Source organism: Phocoena phocoena, chromosome 9 (genome assembly GCF_963924675.1).
Source record: "Phocoena phocoena chromosome 9, mPhoPho1.1, whole genome shotgun sequence".
NCBI classification, from domain to species: Eukaryota; Metazoa; Chordata; class Mammalia; order Artiodactyla; family Phocoenidae; genus Phocoena; species Phocoena phocoena.
The window spans coordinates 88,925,293-88,952,467 of NC_089227.1; the positions used below are offsets into that span (position 1 = coordinate 88,925,293).

The following is a 27,175-nucleotide window of genomic DNA, read 5'->3' on the forward strand; positions in this document are numbered from 1 at the left end:
AACTGTGAGAAGAGCAAAACCACTAGATGAGAAAAGTAATATAGTTTATTTCTATTGAATCTTTCCTATGTCCTGTTTTCATTCCACTTATTTTTTTCCAGAAGTGGGATAGAGGGGAAAAATTCAGATTAATTAAAAGTTTGAGTCAAAGCACCGATACAGTTGTAGAGAAGACTTGAGGAGGAAGGCACCGATACAGTTGTAGAGAAGATTGGAGGAGGAAGGTGGTAGTAACGGAGTGAGGGAAATGCTGACACGCTGGCTGTAGCACAATTCAAGTTTATTCCATTTGTTCTTGCAACACAAAACTTCAACACAATATTATTTAGCATTCTGATGTACATGAACTAGGATAATATGAGAAACCCAATTGTGTCAAACGCATTACATTGTGGAAAAAATGAACTCAAATATATCAAAACGCACAAAGCACTAGTCTTCCTCCATTACTGCTTAGAAAGATATGATTGTTTCTCCATTTACAAAATAGAATCAGGACAATTTAAATTTTTTAAAATTTTGCATGCAAAACACTGCAGTTACTTGTGCAGGAGGGCACTCTCACCAGCTGCTTCTATACACAATCGAGTATACAGTATTGCATGGAAGAAAACAGCAGCTCAGTTGAAGATTTAGGAAAAAAAAAATCAAATAGGTACATGTAGATTTGAAATCCATTATTTGGGGGAAAGAAATCAATGAATCAAGGGCGTACTTGCTGGCAGCTTCCACTCACCGCACCCACCTACCTCGCCTTCATGCCCCACTGGGTTTAGAAGGTGAGCTGTGAACTACTGCATCGATTCTCGTGCCGTAGCTCAACTGTAAGTCTACAGATACCAGTCTGAGGCTGCAAGGGGGAATCTGTTAGCATACTAATGGAGACAGGTAAACCACCTGTTTTCACTTGATACGGTGCATACGATATGACTGACTGAATACAAAACTACAGAACATGCAAGATTTTTTCTGAGATGTTAAATATTACTTCAGTGGAGAACAAAACTTACTTAATCTTTTACTAATGCATGTAGTACCAAAAAGCAGACAAGGTTTTAGCTTCCTTTAGTCAAAATATGAACATTAAGTGTTGTGAATTTCTCTGCCAAGTGGTTCAGAAATACATTATAAATAACCTAGTTAAAAAAAAGAAACTAAACCATCTTGGTCAGTCTATTCTGTTTATCTGTTATTTTCTCAAGCAACTGCTTCATAATTATGGGGTTTACAAAATGGCTGAGAAAGAAGAGGGAAGGCAGAGTAGCCTCTACTGCATTACAAGGAACACGAGGATGAAGTGTACACAGAATCACATGGCCTCCAGACCAGGTGACTGTGGAAGCAGACCAGGTTTAGGAATGACAGGACCATGCACTCTCTGCAGCAGCCAACTACAAAAAACACTTAGAGAGTAAAGGTAAGACTGCATCGAGAGTAAAATCCAAGCCTTTTAAACAGCAGTATGCCAAGAAGTGGAAACAAAGATATCAAAACAGCTTGTCACTCCGCTGACAGTTACAGTCTGATAGAGTGCCCTCCACCTTCAGTGAGGAGAGCTCTGTGTTTCAGTTCAGTGATGTTATGAAGTACTGATTACCGACTTGTAATCCAACTCTAATAAATAGGCTGCATTAAGACAGCAGACTTAGCCAAATGTATCAAAGTATTTAAACCAGCATTTTGTGATTGTTTTCTTGGATGCAGGAAGATTACAGGGTTAGGCTAGTTTTAAGTGAAAAAGCCACAGGATAAAAAAAGGGTTCATGGGGAAAAATACACACACACAAACCCACACACCAACCAACCAATCAGCAAGTGGCCAATAAGACTTGTTGGCCAGGCTGACTGTTCTTGGTACTAGTTTAACCCTGCTGTAGAATGCTACATTGCCTTAAAAAATCATCATTAATTCTTTGTTATCCACAATCTGAATACAAGTCCCTCACCCACCCTCCCCTGTTTTAAAAATTTGAGGTACATTCAATTATTGCATGACATGGCTAAGGAAAAACCCTTATATTTTTAGTAAGCTTATATGGATGGCAAGTCAAAGGAATCTTAATATTTTATATGCAGGACAGCAAATTTAAGGGTATATGTTTTAATTAGCTGTACTGCTCATGAAATAAACATTAGAAAATGTGTCTAAATATTTTCTGCAGGTCCCAAGAACACCATTTTAGGGCACTGTATTTTAAGAACACAGAATACAATTTGAAGTTCTCACATTTTATGCAATGCATAATATAGAAAGGAAAAAATATATATTATGCAGGTGGGTTGGCATACATTCAGCAGAAGCCTATCAACACCTCAGGGAAACTTGGTAACACGCATATTTTTAAGGGATGGGGTTAAATTTGTCCAAACAGTAAATCTCACCCCAGTGATAGCTTTGGTGCAATAAGTAATCAGCATCCAGGATGGGTCTGAGAGAGGCATTCCAAAGAATGTTCCTTGATTCTCCAAACACAACTGAGGCCAATCCATTCAAATAGCAAATGAAGAAAATCCATAGGTACTAAGACAACTGTTCTCTCTTTATGATACTAACAGGCTTATGGCTATGATTCTATTTTTAAATCCCCTTTTACTACCAGCAGGAGTTTGAAAGTGTTTTCAATGTTCTATAAATGTCTGAATCTAGAGGAAAAAAAATATGCATACTGGAATGATTTCTCCTTTAGACTTCCAAAATTTTGAGATTTTATAAATAAAACTAGTCAGTTTTATCTAAAGATACATGAAATCCATGTGAAGGGGGAGAGGAAATCCAAAGTTCAGCCGCCCAGCAGTTTAGGAGTGTGCCCCTCCTCGCCTTAAATGAGCTTTCACATAAAGCTGGAAGTCACCGAGGGAAGATTTGGTCACCAACCACAGGCAGCGCTCTTAACTATGCCGGGAGATCCCCACTAGAGTGAATCTTAAGGCAGAAGGCTAGAGCTAATTGCTTATCTCAGCACCCTAAGTTACGTCACAGCAGCCACTACTGCTCGCACAGATGGGGCTACCAAATGTATAGTTGGCCTTGGTATAGTCAGACCCTCAACGCAATCTAATTAATAAATTAGCCAGGGAGCTGAAAAGGTCAAACGTTAATGGTATATTTTGTCTTTACTCTCCCATGGGTATAAGCTGTGTTTTTTTTTTACTGGAAATGGAAAAGAGGCTGACCTGATCAGGAATCCTAGTAAAAGCCTGATCTTGTTTTTCTCCTCTCCTCCCAAACGTTTTTTTCTGGTAGTCCGATTTGTTATGAATTTCTCTCTCCCCTCACCCCTCTAGAAGTATTTTAGCTGAAGAAGCTGGCAGATAGAGAGTGACAGACAGACAGGCAGCAGTGTGAGGCCACAGGAGAGTCATTCTTCCAGAGCTGTTAGCCCATCCGTCCATCACTGAAGAAGGGCTTTGATTGCCTGGTTGTCAGTGGCTTCAAAGGCAGTCAGTCCATCTGGACCTTTCACAGTCTTATCAGCACCCTGGAAAAGAGGAAAGAGCCGTTAACATTAAACGAGGCCCACAACCAGGAGAAGAGAGTGAAAGCCAGGGCGCTTGGCAGAGGCAGAACTCCTTTACTACCGGAGTCCATTCTAGTGAAGGAAAAGCCCCGAAGGTTAGAGACTAAGCTGTAAAAACACCAGATTATTTTTCAGGCACTAGAAATGTAAACTAGAAACTGCCAATAACATAGGCAATGACTGGCTTTTATTTATACTATCATATATTTACTCAATTAAGCTTTAAAAAAGAAGATCCCTATGTAGTATAAAACAGGGAGGGTTGGGAAGGAAGTCACTTTTGCTAAAGAAGAAAGTATTACTGCGACAAAATTATCTTTTTTTCTTCTTTGCAACACTTTTTGGAGACTGCATAAGTAAAACACACATTTGTAAAATCTAGAACTTACAAACCTTTTATTTTAGACAAATTCCTTAAGAACATGTACAATATTGGTCATTATACTTAATTTTAACTTAGCAGTAAATGGCTGGGATGTGGGCTAGGAAAGGAGGGTCCCTGCTATCATCTAGGGAAATTCTCTCCAGCTTGCTCTCAATGCTTCATGCAGAGGGTGCTGTCATGGAACATTTTACTTGCAACATGGCAATCTAGTTTCGAGAATGTGTACGCATACCTTTGTGTCTATTGTTTTTATCTGTCTTCCCTTATTAGAGTAAAAACTCAATGGGAGTAGAAATCTTGTTCATATTATCCACTATTGTGTCCCCAGTATCTAAAAAAGTACCTAGTGCATGGTGGGTGAATTTGCTCCCAAACCAAGTCTGAACCTCGCTAACTTCCACAGATAGCAACACTCCACCATGGAAAGGTTCTCTGCTAGCTCCAGCCCAACCTGTATGTATTCACCAAATAACCTCTTGTGTCCTGTCCTCCTCCCATTGCCAAGTCTCACTCATTCTTCTGTTCCTGAGGCCTATGGAATTGTCTAAACTTGGCATGCATGGTCCTGTAGAGACAAACTCGAGTCAAATTCACCAGTCTCTTTTCCCATTAACCTTTCAATACTCTAATCCTCTGGAATGTCACCATTCCTCAATGTACCGGGTGCCATGACTTTACACTTGTTGGAATATGGAATGCCTTACCCCCTTTCTGCTGGCAAATCCATTCACTCATTCAACAAATATTTACTGAATGTTTGATGCACAGACACAAAACAAGATAGAGCCTGCCAGTTTGGCTGGTGTGAGAGACAGACAAGTCAACCAGTATGACGCAGTGGGATGAGAACAACAGCGTTATGCAGTGATGAGTGGTCTGTGAACCATAATGGGATGTGGTTAGGAGAGTGAAAGAAAGTCCTTCTGGATGAGGTAATGCTTGAGCTGAGCCTTGAGTAAGTACAAGTTGATTAGGTAAACCAGGAAGGAGATGACAGACATTCTAGCAAGTGTTAAATTATCACAAGGTCCTCACTATAAAAGTCTGTTTTCTCTTTTCTAATTGAATTTAACTGCATTATGGAACATATGGAACTTACAGTTAAGTGAGAGAGAAATCTGTGAGTGAGAACTTCAGTGTGGTGAGTACTCCAACACAGGTTAAGTGACAATAATTGGGACCATTGTATCCAAAACAAATTTTTAAATTTATTTTTTATTGAATTACAATGTTGTGTTAATTACTGCTGTACAGCAAAAGTGACTCAGCTATATACATATACAGTATATATTCTTTTTCATATTCTTTCCCATTATGGTTTATCACAGGATATTGAATACAGTTCCCTGTGCTATACAGTAGGACCTTGTTGTTTACCCATTCTATACATAGTAGTTTACATCTGCTAATCCCACATTCCCACTCCTACCCTCTCCCACTGCCCCCCACCCCCTGCCCTGGGGCAACCAGCAGTCTATTCTCTGTGTCCCTGATTCTGTTTCATAGATAGGTTCATTTGTATCATATTTTAGATTCCACATATAAATCATATGGTATTTGTCCTTCTCTATCATACAAAGTTAAGTAAGTCAGAAAATCTCTAGGTTCATCCATGTTGCTGCAAATGGCATTATTTCGTTCTTTTTTATGGCCGAGTAGTATTCCATTGTATATAGGTACCACATCTTCTTTATCCATTCATCTGTTGATGGACATTTAGGCTGTTTCCATGCCCTGGCTATTGTGAACAGTGCTGCTATGAGCATAGGGATGCATGTATCTTTTTGAATTATAGTTTTGTCTGGATATATGCCCAGGAGTGGGACTGCTGGATCATATGGTAATTCTATTTTTAGCAAAACAAATTTTTTCTTATTCAATATTGATATCAATATTGATAACTGTTTTTATGACTAACATTGTAAACTGTAATTCTGCATTAACAAAAAGTTAAATATCATAGTGAATATCCGTTGCTTTTTAGCTGCCAGACTTCCCTTCTTTTGATAACAGCACCCTAATTTCATTCTGGGGAATCATTTGTCCCCATTGTGTGGACTCCTAGAACTGTAACTTAAGGTGCCATGTACTTTCCTTGCCAGGCATCAAAGCAGGACGCTCACTTCTGGATTTTGAATCTTGATTAGAGAGAACAAAAGAACGACAACAAGAAGTCAGAGCTCATTTATTTCTGTGTTATCACCCAGAAGAGACAGTTGAGAAGTTCCTGCTATCTAGAGTCTTACAGCTACCATAGCTCTGGCCTCTTCTGAGCCTGGTCCTCCAGCTTTCCTATTGATTCTATGACTAATCCACCATCTTCAAAAAATTCCTTTTCTACTTGTTAGAGTCAACTTCTGCTATTTGCAACCCCAAAAATCTGATAAAAGTATTAAAAATTTTATACAAATCATTTTTTCTAATTGTAATACAAACTAATCACAGAACTCAGAATACACACCAAAAAACTCCCGGTAAAAAGAATTCCATCGATAATAGCATCAAAAAGAATAAAATGTTAGGAATAAAGTTAATGAACTCAAACCAGTTCTTCTAAAAAAGATAAACCAATTTTGTAAAAGAAAATGATTTTTTGATACTTGATGCAGTTATTGGAGAACTTAAGTATATCTGGCCTCACCCCTTTCCTGAGGAAACCATTTTCAGTAGTTATTAGTTCTAGTGATTATTTCCGTGGCTGTAAGTACTATACTCATGCCACTATTTGAGTTATTAACTTCAGAGATTATCTTCTGACTCCCTGCTGCATGGATGCTGCTCTAGCAGGGAGCACATCCCTTCCCCACATCCTCCCAATGTCTTATACTTCAAATAGCAGTTTCTGTTTCTTTGTAAATAGCAGTTTCTGTTTCTTTGTAAATATTTTTGTATTTAAAACCTGTTTCTTGTTCCATCAAATTCCTCTACTTTATAAGATACTTTCTCTACCTTCCCATTACTGCCTCTACCTCTTAAAGTGCCAGCTTTTCTATTTTGTCAAGATTAACTTTTATATTCGGTTCTGTAAAAACTGTTGTTTATTGATTGATTTTTTCCTCCTATAGTCACCATACTGTATATTATATCCCCAGGACTTACTTATCTTATAAATGGAAGTTTCTACCTTTTAACCACCTTTACCCATTCCTCGCCCCCCCCCCCAATCTGTTTTCTGTTACCTGTGAATTTTGAGACTCTTCATATAAGTGAGATAATACAGTACTTGTCTTTCTCTGATTTATCTCACTTAGCATAATGCTCTCAAGGTCATCCATGTTGTTGCAAATGGCAGGATTTTCTTCTTTTTTTAATAGCTAAATAATAATCCACTGCATTATGTGTGCATATGTGTGTGTGTATAGTGTGCATATGTGTGTGTGTATATACGCACCCACACACCCACCCCATTTTATTTATCCATGCATCTGTGGATAGACACTTAGGTTATTTTCCTGTCTTGGCTACAGTAAATAATGCTGCAGTGAACACAAGGTGTAGATAACTTTTTGAGTTAGGATTTTTGTTTCCTTCAGATAAACCCCCCAGAAGTAAAATTGCTGGATCACATGGCAGTCCTATTTTTAATTTCTTAAGGAACCTCCATACTGTCTTCCAGAGACTGCAGCAATTTATATCCCCTCCAATAGTGCACAAGGGTTCCCTTTATTCCACATCCTTGCCAACACTTATTATTTCTTATATCTTTGATAGCAGCCATTCTCATAGGTAAGAGGTGACAATTCATTGTGGTTTTGATTAGTGACGTTGAGGAACCTTTTTATGTATCTGTTGGCCATCTGTATATCTTCTTTGTATAAACAAATGTCTATTCAGATCCTCTGCCCATTTTAAAATCAGATTTTTTTTCCTACTTTTTTTTTCTATTGAGTTATATGAATTCATTATATATTTTGGGTATTATCCCCTTATCAGATACATGGTTTGCAAATATTTTTCTCCCATTCTATAGGTGGCCTTTTCATTTTGTTGATGGTTTCCTTTGCCTTTAGTGTCAAATTCAAAAACTCATCACCAAGACGAATGTCAAAGAGCTTACTATCTATGTTTTTCTCTAGGAGTTCCATGGTTTCAGGTCTTATTTTAAAGTCTTTAATTCATTTTGAGTCGATTTTTGTGTATGGTGTAAGATAGTGGTCCAGTTTCATTCTTTTGCATGTGCCTGTCCACTTTTCTCAACAGTATTTCCCTATTATATATTCTTGGCTGCTTTGTGGTAAATTAATTGACTGTGTGTGTGTGTATGAGTTTATTTCTGGATTCTCTATTCTGTTCCATTGATCTATGTACCTGTTTTCACATCAATACTATACTGTTTTGATTCCTACATATTTGTAATATCATTTGGAATCAGGAAATGTGATGCTGCTAGCTTTGTTCTCTTTTCTCAGGATTCCTCTGGCTATTCAGGATCTGCTGTGGTTCCATAAAAATTTTAGCATTGTTTAATCTAGTTCTGTGAAAAATGCCATTGGAATTTTGATGGAAACTGCATTAAAGCTTGCTTTGGGCAGTATGGACATTTTAACAATATTAATGCTGCCAATCCATGAGCACAGAATCTCTTTCCATTTATTAGTGTCTTCTTTAATATATTTCATCAATGTTGTACAGTTGTCAGCGTAAGAGTCTTTTGCCTCCTTGGTTAAATTTCTTTCTAGGTATTTTATTCTTTTTGACACAATTTTACGTAGAATTAAAAAAAATCTCTTCTAATTTGTTATTAGTGTATAGAAACACAACTGATTTTTGTATATTGATTTTGTATCCTGCAAGTTTACTGAATTAGTTGAACAGTTCTAACAGTTTTTTTTTTTTTTTTTTTTTTTTTTCTGTATGCGGGCCTCTCTGTTGTGGCCTCTCCCGTTGTGGAGCACAGGCTCCGGACGCACAGGCTCAGCAGCCATGGCTCACAGGCCTAGCTGCTCTGCGGCATGTGGGATCTTCCCAGACCTGGGCACGAACCCGTGTCCCCTGCATTGGCAGGTGGACTCTCAACCACTGCGCTACCAGGGAAGCCCCTAACAGTTTTTTAGTGGAGTCTTGAGGGTTTTCTATATGGAGTATCCTGTCACCTGCAAACAGAGAACATTTTACTTCTTCCCTTCCTACTTGGATGCTTTTTATTTCTCTTCTTGCCTAACTGCTCTGGCTAGGGACTTCCAGTACTATGTTAAATAAGTGATGAGAGTGGGCGACCTCATCTTGTTCATTATGTTAGGGGAAAACCTTTCAGTTTGTCACTGTGGATTATGATGTATAGCTTGTGGCCATAATATGGCCTTCATTATGCTGAGGCATGTTCCCTCTCCAGCCACTTCGTTGAGTGTTTTTATTCTGAACGTTAAATTTTCTGCATCTACTGAGATGACCATATGGTTTTTATCCTTCGTGTTGTTACTGTGGTGTTCACGCGGATGGCTCTGCAGATGCTGAATCATCCTGTGTCCCCAGAATAAATCCCAGCTGATCATGGAGTATGATCCTTTTAATGTATTGCTGAATTTGATTTGCTAACATATTGTTGAGGACTTCTGCATCTATGTTCATCAGGGATATTGGTCTGCAATTTTCTTGTGGCATCCTTGTCTGGTTTTGGTATAGGGGTAATGCTGGCCTTGTAAAATGAGTTTGGAAGCGGTCCCATCTGTACTGATGTTTTGGGGAAGACTTTGAGAAGGACTGGTATTAATTCTTCATTAAATGTTTGGTAGAACTCACCAGTAAAGCGATCTGGTCCTGGATATTGATAGACTTTTACAGTTAAAATATATAAACAGTGCTTAAATTACTTCTGGGTAAACACTGCTCACTGTGGCACCTAGCAGACAACTATGATCAGTTTTATTTCTATTGTTCCAATATCAAAACCCTGTGCAACTCTCCCAAGTGACAGAATCGGGAGATCCACACCCAAGTTTTCCCCACTCCTGTTCATTCATTTACAAATAACAACTTTTGACCCAATTTGTTATGGTTTGGCTAAACTGCTATAACGAAGAGGCTAAAACACAATGTATTAAACTAAGTTAATTTATCGCTCTCTCACAAAACAGCCTACTGCTACGTGTGCTCACCTCCACATGTGCTTCCAGCCTGCTGGATGTGGGGGTGAAAGTCCCCAGTAAGTGGCTTCACATTTTAGGTGATGATCTAGAAGTGGCACACATCATTTGTGCACATCCCATCAGCCCAAACTTAGAAACAAAGTCATATCCACTGCAAGGCAAACTGAGATACAAGGACTAGCTAGGCTGCAATGTATGCACCCAGTTAAAACCTGGGGTTCCCCTTCTAAAAGAGTAAAAAATGGACACAGAAGGCAATTTATAGTCTAATCCATGCTGTCCTGAAAATGCTTTAGAATATTATCTCCAAGTTCTGTCTGTCTAGCCTGCCTCTCCTTCCTGCACCCACTACTTCCACTCCACCCTCCTCCCCTTTACTTTCTCTCTGCTTTGTTTAAATGCTGGATTCTCCATGGTTCCGGTCTTTGGCACTCTTCGCTTTTTGCCTGATCTCATCCATGTTACAATTTAAGTTCCAACCTTTATACTCATTTTGAACTTTTGAACATCTACCCTGATCTTTAAACCCATATATATATAAACACTTATACATGCCACTGAGACTTATCTACTTAAGTCCCAGAAATACCGCAAACTCTACGATTCCTAAAGTGAATCCATGATCTTTTCCTACAAACTTGTTTCTTTTTCTGGAGTATTCACTATCATGGTAAGAACCACCTTCCAGGAACCGTGGAGACACTATGCAGTTCTTCTTGTTTACTTCACATGTTATCAGTCACCAAATCTTTAGACCATAATGTTCCTAACATTTTCCACCTGTCGTTGCTACCACTACTTTCTTAGTTCAAGATTTTCATATGAAAATTCTAATGCAAGCTAGCCTCATCCACTGGAGGGCAGAGAGCAGAAGCAAGAAGAACTACAATTCTGCAGCCTGTAGAATGAAAACCACATTAACAGGAAGACAGACAAAATGAAAAGGCAGAGGACTATGTACCAGATGAAGGAACAAGATAAAACCCCAGAAAAGCAACTAAAAGAAGTGGAGATAGATAGGCAACCTTCCAGAAAAAGAATTCAGAATAATGGTAGTGAATATGATCCAGGACCTCAGAAAAAGAATGGAGGCAAAGACTGAGAAGATGCAAGAAATGTTTAACAAAGACCTAGAAGAATTAAAGAACAAACAAACAGAGATGAGCAATACAATAACTGAAATGAAAAATACACTAGAAGGAATCAATAGCAGAATAACTGAGGCAGAAGAACAGATAAGTGACCTGGAAGATGGAATGGTGGAATTCACTGCCATGGAACAGAATAAAGAAAAAAGAGTGAAAAGAAATGAAGACAGCCTAAGAGACCTCTGGGACAACATTAAATGCACCAACATTCACATTATAGGGGTCGCAGAAGGAGAAGAAAGAGAGAAAGGACCAGAGAAAATAGCTGAAGAGATTATAGTTGAAAACTTCCCTAACATAGGAAAGGAAATAGCCACCCAAGTCCAGAAAGCACAGAGTCCCAGTCAGGATAAACCCAAGGAGAAACACACCGAGACACAGAGTAATCAAATTGACGAAAATTAAAGACAAAGGAAAATTATTAAAAGCAACAAGGGGAAAACGACAAATAACATACAAGGGAACTCCCATAAGGTTAACAGCTGATTTCTCAGCAGAAACTCTACAAGCCAGAAGGGAGTGGCATGATACACTTAAAGTGATGAAAGGGAAGAACCTACAACCAAGATTACTCTACCCTGCCAGGATCTCATTCAGATCTGATGGAGAAATCAAAAGCTTTACAGACAAGCAAAAGCAAAGAGAATTCAGCACCACCAAATCAGCTCTACAGCAAAGGCTAAAGGAACTTCTCTAAGTGGGAAACACAAGACAAGAGAAGGACCTACAAAAACAAACCCAAAACAATTAAGAAAATGGTAATAGCAACATATATATCAATAATTATTTTAAATGTGAATGGATTAAATGCTCCAACCAAAGGCACAGGCTTGCTGAATGGATACAAAAACAAGACCCATATACATGCTGTCTACAAGAGACCCACTTCAGACCTAGGGACACATACAGACTGAAAGTGAGGGGATGGAAAAAGATATTCCATGCAAATGGAAGGTGAAAGAAAGCTGGAATAGCAATACTCATATCAGATAAAATAGACTTTAAAATAATGTTACAAGAGACAAGGAAGGATACTACATAATGATCAAGGGATCGATCCAAGAAGAAGATATAACAATTATAAATATATATGCACCCAACATAGGAGCACCTCAATACGTACGGCAAATGCTAACAGCTATATAAAGAGGAAATCGACAGTAACACAATAATAGTGGGGGACTTCAACACCTCACTTACACCAATGGACAGATCATCCAAACAGAAAGTTAATAAGGAAACACAAGATTTAAATAACACAACAGACCAGATTTAATTGATATTTATAGGACATTCCATTAGAAAACAGCAGATTACACTTTCTTCTCAAGTGCAAATGGAACATTCTCTAGGCTAGATCACATCTTGGGTCACAAATCAAGCCTCGGAAAATTTTAAAAATGGCAATCGTATCAAGCATCTTTTCTGACCACAATGCTATGAGACTGGAAAGCAATTACAGGAAAAAAAAAACTGTAAAAAACCACGAATACATGGAGGCTAAATGGTGCGCTACTAAATAACCAAGAGATCACTGAAGAAATCAAAGAAGAAATAAAAAAATACATAGAAACAAATGACAACAAAAACACAATGACCCAAACCCTCTGGGACACAGCAAAAGCAGTTCTAAGAAGGAAGTTTATAGCAATCTCACCTCAAGAAGCAAGAAAAATCTCAAACAATCTAACACGACACCTAAAGCAACTAGAGAAAGAACAACAAAGAAAACCCAGTCAGTACGAGGAAAGAAATCATAAAGATCAGAGCAGAAATAAATGAAATAGAAATGAAGAAAACAATAGCAAAAATCAATAAAACTACTAAAAGCTGTTTCTTTGAAAGCTGGTTCTTTCTTGCCTCTGCAACCTTCTCACGTTGCTGCTTCTGCTTGGCAAGGTACTCCAGTTCTCTATTAGATTCTTGGACACTAAGTTGCTAAGATTCAACTCAAGTGTCAACTGCTTTTTGAAGTTACATTTGTGGTACCTAAAGTTGTAATGACATCCTTATTTATAACACACTATGCCCTTGACTCCCAGGACCACACGTGACCTCTTCTTCCTTTAGGTCTCTGCTGTTACATAAACTCCTGTCACAGCAATCACAACACTTTGTGCGCGTGTTTTACATTTTACTAAATGTGGTGACAGCAGTAACCATGTTTATCAGTCTCTGAAACCACAAGGCCTTGCATAGTGTCAGTAACAGGCTATCAAATGATATTAGAAAAATTAAATGTTTTTTAAAATTAATTGATACAGACAGGGACTATACACATACAATAAAGGACTAGATCAGGACTAGGCTCACCTGCTTATAGTTACAGCTTGGTTCTGATTGTGATAGTTTCCTGGAGGAGGAAAAGGCTGCTACAGCCAAGTTAAGTGGCCCAAGTAGAGAGGCCATTTGTCATTCTAGGGAGTAAAAAAGCTTTAAAACCTCACCAGTAATTTCTTCATTTCAAAAGTTACCGTTTTAGACAATCAAGTATTATTTGATAGTAAGTTGTAGAATATGGGGAATGTTTAAAAAAATTCATCATACTGTCTCTGCCCTTGAATAGAATAGTTTACAATGTAGCTAGAAAGATAAGATATACTGGCATGAAACAAGAGTGCATCTTTATCTACTTCTTACTTCAGATAGCTCAATTCTGCTTTATACCACCAGGTTTTTTTGTGTGTTTTAAAAAAAATTACCACCAGTTCTTAATCTGGACAAATAGGCCAGAAAACTGGATTAGTAACATTTTAAGAATGAAACTCTTAAACTTGTACTCAGGTTATCTGACATTATCTTGACAGAAGGCTTTTGTGGCAAAGATGATGATTATAATTATACTAATCAATTGTTAGAACACTATGCAGCTTTGTTTCAATGCAAAATTTATCAAATCAATTAAAAAATTAGCATTTAGATACACACATGACATCTTGGCGGACATTTCTGTATTATGTTGCTAGATACTGTTTCACAACCTTGGAATATAACCACTATCTCAGAAATAAAAATTTAGCAACCATGGTTTGGTATATTCAACTCACTTTTGGAAAGAAAGTGGGTTAGAATCAAGTACAAAAGGAATGCCTGAATAAATATATCTGATATTAAATGTCCCAACAAGGACTCTTAAAATGTAAAGGAACAAAGCAATTCTTTGTGCTCTCCCTTTAACCACTTGATTAACTCTTATTCAGTTGTTTCCCTGAAGCCCTTCTGGAGTTTCCAGGACAGCTGGCTCCCTCTCTTCCTGTATGCCCCCTGGCACGTTGCTGATCATACTTCAAGGTGTATATTGGGTTGGTCAAAAAGTTCGTTCGGTTTTAAGTAAAAATAAAAGACACATTTTTCATTTTCACCAAGAACTTTATTGAATGGATTCATGAACCAAATGAACTTTTTGGCCAACCCAGTACTACAGCTTGGCTCATCCAAAGTCTAGCACAAACCCCTTTTTTCTGTGCTTTCCTCTCCTATAGAGGCTGAAAAGGCACTGAATCCCCAGACTCCCTTAAAGCTACAGGTGGCCATCTGGCACAAAGCTGGCATCTTGTGGATAGCTTTCCTTTTCCAATAAAGCCTCAGGGAGGAGAGTGTCCTTAACTGTTTCCCTTCTCCCTGCCCGAAACAGACACAATGCCTGGAGGTTCAGCAGTCATCTTGCAACCGTAAGGAGTGGGGAAGACAGGGAAGAAGAGAGTGTGGGGTACTGAGGACAAGTGGAGCCAGCTACTCAGCCCTGGACTGCTCACCTTCAGGCATTTCATTAAGAGCCACTTGTTTTTTTTCTAAGTTGAGATATAATTGACAGAGACCATTATATTAGTTTTAGTTGTACAACATGACGATATGATACATGTATATATTGCAAAATTTACCACAATAAGGTTAACATCCATCACTGTAGAGTTACGAATTTTTTTTCCTTCTGATGAGAGCTTTTAAGCCTTACTGTCTTTCACAGCTTTCAGGTATATAATACAGTACTAAGGATAGCTACCGTGCTGTTGTTGCATCCCCAGGACTGACTTACCTGGTAATTCTAGGCCTCTAACCTTTTGACCCCACACACCCTCCACCCAGCCGCCTGCCTCTGGCAACCATCAATCTAATCTGTTCTCTGTATCTGAGTTTGTTTCGTTTTTGTTGTAGATTCCATATATAAGTGAGATCATACAGTATTTTTCTCTGTCTGACGTATTTCATTTAGCGTAATGCCTTCAAGGTCCACCCATGTTGTCACCTAGAGATTATCATACTAAGTGAAGTCAAAGACAAATTTATGGTTTCACTTTTATGTGGAATCTAAAAAACAGTACAAATGAACTTATTTACAAAGCAGAAACAGACTCACAGATTAGAAAACAAACTTATGGTTACCAAAGGGGAAGGGTGAGGAGGGATAAATTGGGAGTACGGGATTAACAGACGCACCTACCATATATAAAATAGATAAATAATAACAAGGATGTATGTATAGAACAGGGAACTATATTCAATATCTTGTAAAGGAAAAGAATTTCTAAAAGTATATAGATATACACACACATATATTTATAACCAGATCACTTTGCTGTACACCTGAAACTAACACAATATTGTAAATCAACTATACTTCAAGTTAAAAAAACAGTGACTCAGTATATTGTACACCTGTAACTTATATAATATTGTTCATCAACTACACTTCAAAATAAGAAAAAGCAGGTGGTGTGGTTCAAGGACATACTGAACCTGGCCACCCAATTTTACCACAAATTAGCTGTGTAACTTTAGGCAAGTCCCTTAACCTTTCTGTGCTCCTTTCTGCAAATAAAATGGTAAACCTAACATGATTTCGGCAGTAACTCCTAGATCAAAAATTCTCTTAATCTCTCTTAAAAATAAGAACTAATTATACAACGGAATATTATTTGGCCACGAAAAAGAAGAGCCACTTTCTTGTTTAAATCTCTGTAGTAGGAGTTTTTGTTACAGTTGAACCCTACTTCCCTTACAGCACTTGTCATAGTCCTTTATTATCTGTTAACTGTGCTTCATTGGATATGAAACGAAGCATAGGACCAGGTGTTAAATCTTGCTTTTCTAACTTCAATGCCATGCTCCTCCTCATCTGCACCCCCTCTGCCTCTCTAAACAACATGCTAACCATGCAACAGGGAATGACATGTATTCTACATTTCTCTTCATTTTATTTCTCCTTTGGAGATAGTGACTACAGTTCATTTTCAGTTGCATATAAATGGTCTTAGATTTGTTCTTATGTTACCCTTGTGAAAATATGATTTTTAACATCTCCACTGTTTGTGAAAATATGATTTTTAACATCTCCACTGTAGTCATATCTAGCAAAAACAGAAAGATCATTTCAAGGTTTCAGAGAGAAATTCATCATGGAAATATAAGGGATGGGAGAAAGTATAAATGAGCCTTCAAATTACTTCTCTCCAAAGACATTCAGATAGTGAGCCAATATATTACCTATGATGTGGTACACTGTAAGTTTTGGATGAAAAGTTTGTTTATTTGAAACAGTCATTTTCATAAAACTTGCTTTTCAGGGAACACTCATTCTTGCAGCAAGTCTTCCCTTTTCTGAGAAATACATCAAAGTCATCTGCATCAATCCTAACTGGTCTTAGTATTTACTGAGAATTTAGGATGAGCTCAGTATTGCCGTCAATGACTTGCATACAGTGTCTCTTCTAACTACTTGGCTACACTGAGAGGCAGTGTAATGTAGTGGTTACAGACACAAGCTCTGGAGCCAAAGTGATGGGGTTTGAATCCTAACTCTCCTCCTATCGAGCTGTGTGAGCCTGGGAAAGCTTCCTAATGCCCTGGGCCTCAGTCTCCCCAATGGTAAAATGGGGGATAAAAATCGTACCTACTTCATAGGATTACTGTGATGACTAAGTGAATTAATACATGTAAAGCACTTAAATGACATTTCCTATGTATAAGTACTATTTTAACTATGAGCTATTTACCTGCTCATCAACTCTATGTGATGAGTACTGGCCCCATGTTGCAGGAGAGGATGCTTAGACTGGGATGATATGGAATTTATTCAAAGCCCCGAAGCTATTAGGAAGGAGAACTCAGAACCAAACTTGGGGGTGTGTGATGTCACAACTCACAGTTTACGTCACTAACAGAAACTATCTAAAATAATGATGCACTCCAGTCTAAAAGAGCTAAATAGGTAAAAAAACAATGAGCTTACAATGGGCATACTTGTGGATGAGATTTGTGAGATATATCAAAACAGCATTAACAACTGGTTTCTTCAGTTATTTAGGGGGGTAAGTTTTCTAGCTGTATCAATTCTGCTAGTCCTTTTCTAACACAGTTTCTTAAACTAAGGCAATTCAGAAAGGCATTGCTCAGTTCTTTGCAGGTCATCTGTCCTAAAATTTTTTTGAAACCAAACATGCCCATGTTATATGGAGAACTCTGGGGATTCCAAGTAATCATAAAATGTGTGCTTCAGAATGTGTGAAACTGTTTAGATTTTACTGGGAGTGGAACAGTGAGTAATTTTAGTAAAGAAATGTTTCTACCTACCAGCACACCTACTTATTTAGGCTGAAAGGCTTGACTTCTAAGTCCTTATATCTTACGCACTTGATTCTCAATTCAAGCAGCAAAATCTGTACCGTAGATCCTTCTTGAGGATTTGACAATGCTGGTATTTGAGAGGGGTATTCAAATTTTATTATTAACTGGCCGCTTGATTTTTTAAAACACAGCACGGAAAATACATGGGGGCAAATCATCAATGTTATCAGATAAGGTGGTTTTCTGTATTTTCTTAACAGACTCATTTTTAGTACTTTTTCTTCTCTACAGCAACTGTACGTAAGACGTTAATCATTTTGACTTTCTTTTTATAAAAGGAAGGTTGTTGAGTAAATCTTTGTTTCTCACTCATTTGTCCCACACAATGAATGTACAGAGTGGTCTGAAACAGCTGTGCGTCACTAACATGAGTTGCACAAGCATCAGTGGTTACATATTTCCGTTGTAAGGTTACAGCAGATATCCTAAGGAGGTAAATTCTTTGACACAGTATGAAGCAGAGAAATGATGGAAAACAAAAAAGCAAAGTTTCTTTTGGACTTTTCTCTCTCAGATATAGCTTCGTATTATCACTAACAACAAATCAACAAATGGGTTTATAATAACAAGTATACTGTCAGTTTGTTTCTGTAATCTAAGAATAAAACAGTAATTATAATGTTTTAAAAACTTTCATTAAATTTTCAGTTCATGAGATCTGTGATTCTCTCATGCTGGGGTAATTTTTCTATTTATTTGTTTAAAAGAATTCTTGTTTTAATAGGAGGTTGACTGGTCATTTTTAATAGCAATATATAGTATATAAGGGACAGGGTATAAACCACACTAGAGTAAATAACTGAAAGCTTACCTGTCTAAATTCTAAATGATAGCGAACTTAAAGGTTAACTTGTATCTTTTAAAGATGTTAAGTATTTCTCCTTTCCCCACAATATCCTTTAGTGGATTATTTAGAAACAGTTTTCCTTAGAAAATAAGGATACTTCTTAAAATCCTTTATTATCAAAGGGATTACATAGATTATAAAGAATTTTAATAAGTATAAATATTATAGAAATTTGGTATATATTAAATACTATATACTATACTGTTAAAGGAAATGTCTAACATGATAGTGTATTAATGCTACAGGTAAACTATTATTTCTCTTAGAGAACTGTTTCTTTACACAGAAACTAGATGATTTCAAATTATATGTAACTGTGAAAAATAAATGAATTTTGGACTTATGAACATCCATTGATTATAATATTATAGTTCAAGAGTACCACTTCAAGATTAACTCTCTTCTAAATAATGTGTTCATGCAACACTGCTATTATTCAGGTATCTGAGATTCTAATCAGGAAGATCAGCTCAGTAATATTTTATACATCTTTTAAATATCTCTTTTATTCCAAAAATTTCCTGTTAAGATTTTTTTAGGGCAAAGAAGGAGGAACCTTATTCAACTGTGAGATAATTACGATTCAAAATGACAGGTGCTTACACGGTCTGTTTTTGCTTTCATAACATCAGGCTGAAGTCTGGTTAGGCTTGGCCTTTTTAATGACTGCTGTGCAGCTGCCACTTCTTCTGTTTCATACTCTCACTTGGGCTTCTTACTCCCTGGGACCACTCAATTACCCAGGATGCTTCTCGAGCCTGCATTTTTTTTTTTTTTTATGCGTTACGCGGGCCTCTCACTGTTGTGGCCTCTCCCGTTGCGGAGGACAGGCTCCGGACGCGGAGGCTCAGCGGCCATGGCTCACGGGCCCAGCCGCCCCGCGGCACGTGGGATCTTCCCAGACCGGGGCACGAACCCGCGTCCCCTGCATCGGCAGGCGGACTCTCAACCACTGCGCCACCAGGGAAGCCCCCGAGCCTGCATTTTTTACCTGCTTCATCAGTTTCCTTTCACCAGTTTTACTAATGTTTCTCATGTACTCTGGATTTGGTGAGAATACCAGGAGTTTTGTTCATTTCCCTTGCTTCTTGTTAAATTATTATTTAACAGTTCTATAGTTTTAGCTTAATAAATTAATCTATTTATTGGATGCATTGGGTCTTCATTGCTGTGCGTGGGCTTTTCTCTAGTTGCGGCGAGCAGGTGCTACTCTTTGTTGCAGTGCAAGGGCTTCTCGTTGTGGTGGTTTCTCTTGTTGCAGAGCATGCAGAGCATGGGCTTCAGTAGTTGTGGCTCGCGGGCTCTAGAGTGCAGGCTCAGTAGTTGTGGCGCACGGACTTAGTTGCTCTGTGGCGTGTGGGATCCTCCCAGACCAGGGCTCGAACCCGTGTCCCTTGCATTGGCAGGCAGATTCTTAACTACTGCGCCACCAGGGGACCCTTGTTTTAGCTTATTTTAAATGTTCATGTTTGTTTTGTATTTCAATATTTGTTTAGATTTATTCACATACTGACTTCTTGCGTACCTCCTTCAGTCTTCACCTCTGGGTCTCATTTGTTTCTTACTGAAAGCACATCCAACTCTTCACTCATCTGTTCCTCAAGGGTACTGACCACTTCTGGGCTTCAAGCTGCCTTGGATCAACTCCTACCTTTCACAACAGTCCTCTCATGCTCGTGTTTGGGAATGTTTTCTTCTTCAACTTCATCCTACCTGCCTTCTGTCTCTCAAGGCTTCATTATAATTTCTTGTCTAATGAACCCTGCTGTCTTATGGTCTAAAACAGATGTTGATTCATTCATTTCAAAAAACATCTTTTCTGTCATCAGAGGGCAAAAAGGAGATACCCATGGCATGTGCTCAGACCTCAGGCTTCAAGTGGAAGTCCCACAAGTGTTGATCGCTACATTTTTTTCATTCATGAATGTATCAATTAAAAATCAGGCCAAATATCTTTTACCTGCGGAAATATACATAATCATTTCTCACAGCTATCCCTGACAGTAAGTCTGAAAGCCACTCTCATAGCTATCCCTGACAGTAAGTCTGAAAGCCACTCTCAAGTAGTAGAAAGAACATGGGTTTTTGAGTCATATAACTTGGAGCAAATCTTGATTTCATTATATTCTATTAGACTTCAGGTAGTTATTTAACCTCCTCAGGACAGATGGTCACCTCATCCATAAAATGGAGATGATTATACTTATGTATTTGGAGATTATATAAACAAAGGTTATATTAGATTTCCCACAGATGTTACTTTCCTCTTTTGCTATATGGACAATAAAGAATTAAATTTTTAAAATTTTTACTTGTGTCATGAACTTCATCTTCCATTGCATTAAAGTTTTTTTTAAAAAGTCCAGTAAGTAATACAGCATATAGCATAGAGTTTGATTTTATACATTCTACCATTCTTTTGTTTTCTGTAATTTTTGTTTTTCTCTATTAGTTGTGATCATACTGAGTTTTAAAATTTATTGTTTTGGCTTTTTTCCTATGCTAATGATATACCAGTGGAATAATGTAGTCGACCCTTGAACAGCGTGGTGGGGGGAGGTTAAGGGCACTGACCCTCTCTGCAGTTGAAAATCCACTTGTAACTTACAGTCGGCCTTTCATATCTGCAGTTCCTCCACATTTGTGGATTCAACCAACCATGCATCGTGCAGTATATGCAGCATTTACTACTGAATAAAATCTGTGTGTAAGTGGACTGGGTCAATACAAACCTTTGCTGTTCACGGATCAGTTGTACATTAGAGATGTCAATGAATGTGGAAAACTTCTAAACTACATACTTTTAAAATGAATTAATAGTAATTGATAAAGATTCTACTTTTGATAAAAGACAGAATAAACCAGATTTCATAATACAAACATTGACTGCACTTTAAAAAAGTGTACTGGAATAGCCTTATTTTAGCAATTAAGGATTTTTTAAAGAGCACAGTTTCCCCCCTCAAAAATTTGGTTAATAGAACTATAGGGTACACATTAAAGGAGCTTATGCAAAAATAAAATTGAAGTAATTAATTTTGAAAAAAGAACTAAATTTTATGTTGCTTTCAAAAAGGTAAAAAAAGAAAAACCCTTTCATCTAAAGTCAATAACAGCTCTACATGGTTACAAATGATGTGCCATCAATACAGCCATCTCTGAATGTCACTTGTTTAGCTACAAAAATTAAGGATCAGACACAAATGAAAGAATATTATGGGCACAAGTAAAATTTAAAAACTACTTACTTAAAAGTCAGGAAACTCAACTTATAACCAGTAATTCAGCAACACAGCACATATTTATAAAGACCCTTCTGGGATAACATGTCAGGGGCCTAATGTACATTCAAACCAAGCCAGCTCTTCATGAACTTATTTAATGTAGAAGATTCTTTCTTAACAGTGGAATCTTATAGACAAGGTCTTGGTCACCTAGAGCATCATGTTTTGGGAATAAGAAATATGGAACAATGGTTTTGGCTCTATCATAAGAATAATTACATCTTGTTCTGTTTGTCCTAGGAGGAAAGAGAAGCTTATCAGAAAGAAATACAGTTCTGATCTACAGTTTGAGATCTGGCTAGGAGGGAGGAGCCTGCTTAGGGGCATTTCATTTAGTAAATGACCAGAGCCCTAAACTAAAAAGGATCCCATGGAGTTTTTTATTTTCAGAGAAGAAAACCCTTGGCTAGATAGAAAAGGTCAGGGAAAGAGGGAGAAAGAAGGGGAAGGAAGGAACCATTCATTTCTTGTTTGTTTTAATTCTGACTTATGAATTTATTAATTTGTAATTGATATAGCTGACGTATAATACTATTAGTTTAAGGTATACAACATAATGATTTGTTTATATACTGTGAAATGATTACCGCAATAAGTTTAATTAATATCACTTCACATAGCTTAAAAATTGTTTTCCTTTGATGAGAACTTTAAAGATCTACCCTATTAGCAACTTTCAAATATATCAATAATACAGTATTAACTGTTTCTTTTGCTCTACACTTAGCAGATAGATTGAGGCCAAGGGAATTAAGTCAACACTGAGGAAGAGCTGAGAAGTATCCAAAAAAGAAGTCAGATGCTGGTCACGTGACTTATGCCCATGGACAAGCTGTGCCTCGACTGTAGACCTATGTGAGACAACACGATCTCTTTAATGCTTAAGCCTGTCTGAGCTGGGTTTAGTTACTTGCAATACAGGGTCCTAACCAACAAAATATTGAAATTATAAAAATCTTTCATGAAATGTAAATTAATATCTGTAGCCTTCGACAACCAGTTTTTAACATAATATGCAAAAGTATTCCCCCAGGGATGAAATTATCCAGTAGTTTTCAAAGGTACTTTTTAATCTTTTCATGGGTGTTGTGGAGGAATAGACAGTAAGGAGAAAGACAGTGGCTGGAAATCTTTGTGAGTACATCCTACCACAGATTCTGGATCCATTACAGTGGCAAAGAATAATAATCCCCCTTTATTTTGGCTTTTCATATCAGTACAGTGTATAATATGGAAAAACTCCTGTTGCCATATGCCAAAACCTCCCAACCCCTCCCCCGCCCCAAACTTTCAAAAACCACCACCACCACACATTTAAAGGAATCCGGTAGTTGTGTTTAACATGAAGGTATGGGTAAACCCCCTAGTTTTAGAGGACCTGAATTAACTGCTTTCAGACAGTATCTTTGAAAAGTTGTCAATGAAGTGTTGAGACAAATGTGCTACTTTCTCATTGTTCTCCAAATCTTACTGAAGTTCAATCTATGAAGCATAAAATCCTCTTTAGTCTTAGGGGTAAAAGCTACTATTTATTGAGTACTTATTATGTGTCAGATACTGTGGCAAAATGCTTCATATACATTTACTCATTTAATTTCTAATTCTTTCTTCTTTTAGCAGGGCTTATTTTTAAAATTCCAAATGAAATGTTATGAACAGCACTTTCCAGAGTATGGCCATGAAATGATAACCTTGGGATTGATACTGGTGCCTTATTTTATGAAGATTTCTTGTCTTCCAAGATTTGCAGGTCCCATCTTATACACCTAGAATGGTTGCAACTGACTGGTTAATTTCTGAGGCTGGACGTTGAACTTCATCTAAGAGCTTGTAATAGCAAAGGTAAAACACTGGAAAACTACAAATTTACCATGATCTCAATCACATCAAGAAACCAGATGACTTGGAGAGCCCTTACAGCAATCTGCCTCTAATAATCTTGCTCAGTACGTACTACAGAAAATGAAGTTCATACAAATTTGAAACCAGCGTTACTCAAAGCGTGGTATGTGAATATGGTACCAGTCTGCAAACTGTTACTAGCATGGGACAACATTTTCTATATTACTGATTATTAACTACAATGCCTAGTTTGGCTAACTTTTTTTAAATAGCAAGATATTCTTGATGAAGGAGACTGTGTTGACTTATTTTCTAGCCCAACCTCTTTACCCACCATGAACTGGTAACAAACAGCTTGTGGACCAGCTGTTTTGAGCAACATTGCTCTAGACCTCAATTTTGGATATTACCTCTAGTTTTTCTGTCCCTGATGCCACACAAAATTTAAATTAACAACCAAATACTTAGCTTAAACAGTTACATAGTAATGGAAAAAGCAATTAAAAATCAGCAATTGACCTCACCTTTGACAGAAGCAATTTCACACAGGAAACATGACCTTCATAGACGGCAGACAGAAGAGGTGTAATATGATGTTTATCTGGAGCCTATGAAATAATAAAGATATAGATCACCTCATCCATTTTTCATTTATTCCTTCCTTCTAGATCTAATTAGGGAATGCTCATAAATATTTCAAAATCAGCGTTTACCCATAAATATTTCAAAATCAGTGTTTACCCATTTTTAGCCTCTTAGGAGCTGCTAGAGGCCCAAGCCCACACGCAGTTTCTCCTTGGGAGTCAGCCTAGTGAAAGAGATGGAGCAGGGCTTTGACCCCATCTCAAATCTGGGCTCTGCCACTTACTGCATGACTAATTACTTAACCTCTCTGAGCCTCAACTCCGCATTACTGTAGATGTGCCAATGTGGTGCAGGAAGGGAATCTCGAGAGGGGTGGAACATAGCCAATGAAGAGGTAAAAGATTGCCACAATTGGGCCACGTGACATGGTATCCCCTGAGATGTGAAACGTGACATGGTATCCCCTGAGATGTGAAAAGTTCATCTCACTTGCTCTCATGGTTACTTAAACATTTTTCTAAAACTCTGAAATGCAACAGCTACAAAAGGCAAGAGTCAAGAGACGACTGCTGTCTGACTTTTGTCCAAAACTCCAGTTTAGATTTCTCATGACTGCAGTCCTATGCTCCACTGGGTGATAGCTATTTGCCACCTACAGACAGTGCTAACTCTCACGTTGCTTTAGAACTTGAAAAGGAAACATCTACCCCCCAGTTTTATCAGTTAAAAAAAAATCAATTTGTTCTGCTTATTTTAAATAAAGTCACAACTATGTATTTCTAAGTTACAGAAATTTGGTATAATTTCAGACTATATTCTTACTTCATATGAGGTTTCCACCAGTAACTATTTTATAAATCTACAGAAAACAATTACCCAAAAGCATACAAGAATTTTTTCTAGAATGACAATGTTCTTTACATACATTAATATCTGCTCCTTTCAGCAGCAGAAATTCCAGGATTTCAAGCTGCCCACAATCTGCTGCATAATGAAGAGGCTTCCTTCCACCTTCTAGTGTCCGGTTGACGTCTTCTCCCTTATAAGAGAAGCCAAATGAAAACAATATGCATAAGGATGGTAGACTGAAGAAGGGAATTGAGGCACCTGCTATTTTTACTTTCTTAAAGCTGCAAGGGTTTCATGAAAGAATTACATTTCTTGCAAAGTGAAATAAGTAACCAAGAACTTTAAATTCTGTACAAAGAGCACACAGTATGACAGCAATTCAAATCATGATTAGTCAAGCTGAAAACAATAAAAAAATGCTAAATGTAATGAAATCTATTATTGTGCTCTATTTCTATTTCTAAGGAGTTCAATCAGCATGATGTCAAGATGTGGCCACCAAAGACTGATGAGTTCAAATACTTAGATTTTACACAGATCATATGACATATATTTTAATACTTCAGAGAAAGCATCACTACTTTGATGGAGGCAGACATCATCATCACAAGGTAATGAGTATTAGCTATTAAGAATTCATTTCATTCATTCAGCATTTAAGCGCTATTGTATGGCCGGCTCTGTGCACACGGGACAATAGTGAGCAAAATCAGAAATGGCTGCTGACTGCACGCAGCTTACCATCCAGTGTGGGAGGCAGATTTTAATCAGATAATCACATGACTAAACATAATGGAGATAACAATACCTACATCTAATGGAGTTGTGGTGAGGGTTAAACTAAATGATCCATGTAGAGCACTTAAGATATTATAGCTAATATTAATAGAAATATGATTAGCTATTATTATGTTACCTATGTACATATGAGATATACTCAAATTCTGAATGAAATCCATTACTCAGTGGATTACTTTTCTTTTTAAAAAGAAAATTTCTTTTTAATGTTAAGGGTCACTATAAAGATAATGCATCAGTTTTTCAAACAATGAAGTTATTAAATTCAAACAATTTGAAATCTTTAAATATACAGAGGTATTTTTTTTTTCCGTTAAGGAAAACGTTTAACTGCTGAGCCTGCACGTCCGGAGCCTGTGCTCCGCGACAGGAGAGGCCACAACGGTGGGAGGCCCGCGTACCGCAGAAAAGATATTTTCCTGAGTCAAAATACGCAATATCTTCCTTCCTTACTTAGTACAAGCATGCAAAATGCATATGAAAAGGAACTGTTGTGAGTTTAAACCTTCTCCTTTATCCCTGCAGATGCTGCTTTACAATTCTTATTTTAGCAGACAAAAGTGACAGTACTGGAAAGGCTTTGTGTGAATGACAGGAAAGAAAGGATTTTCTTCTGCAGGCCTTTGCAAAAGCGGTACTTACTGAGAAATTTATAGTACTAAATGCCTGTATTGGAAAAGTAGAAAGGCCTCAAATTAACGATCTTTGTACTTCTACCTTAAGAAACTAGGGGGAGGGCTTCCCTGGTGGCGCAGTGGTTGAGAGTCCGCCTGCCGATGCTGGGGGCACGGGTTCGTGCCCCGATCTGGGAAGATCCCACATGCTGCGGAGCAGCTGGACCCGTGAGCCATGGCCACTGAGCCTGCGCGTCCGGAGCCTGTGCTCCGCAACGGGAGAGGCCACAATGGTGAGAGGCCCGTGTACCGCAAAAAAAAAAAAAAAAAAAAAAAAAGAAAGAAACTAGGGGGAGAAATGACATATGGAAATCTCTGTACCTTGCTCAGTTCTGCTATGAACCTAAAAAATGCTCTAAAAAATAGTCTATTAAAAAATTAAATTCAAAATAAGCAGAAATCAATGAAATGAAAACAGGAAAATAACAGAGATCAAAATCTGATTCTCTGAGATCAATACAACTGATAAATCTCTAGCCAGAATGATCAAAAAAAAAAAGACAAAGTGCTAATATTAGACTTCACAGACTATCTT

General features: G+C 37.6%; 1 protein-coding gene across 1 annotated transcript in view; it reads right to left on the reverse strand.

The window, feature by feature from the left end:
* Nucleotides 1-265: 265 nt before the first annotated feature.
* Nucleotides 266-27,175, reverse strand: part of MTPN (myotrophin) — a 60,773-nt gene continuing 33,863 nt past the window's right edge. The window contains exons 2-4 of the mRNA XM_065883950.1: nucleotides 25,245-25,358; nucleotides 24,259-24,342; nucleotides 266-3,479 (exon numbers count right to left, since the gene is read on the reverse strand). Of these exons, the coding sequence (XP_065740022.1) occupies nucleotides 3,393-3,479; nucleotides 24,259-24,342; nucleotides 25,245-25,358 (285 nt within the window). The 3' untranslated portion in view covers nucleotides 266-3,392. The remainder of the gene's footprint in view (nucleotides 3,480-24,258; nucleotides 24,343-25,244; nucleotides 25,359-27,175) is intronic.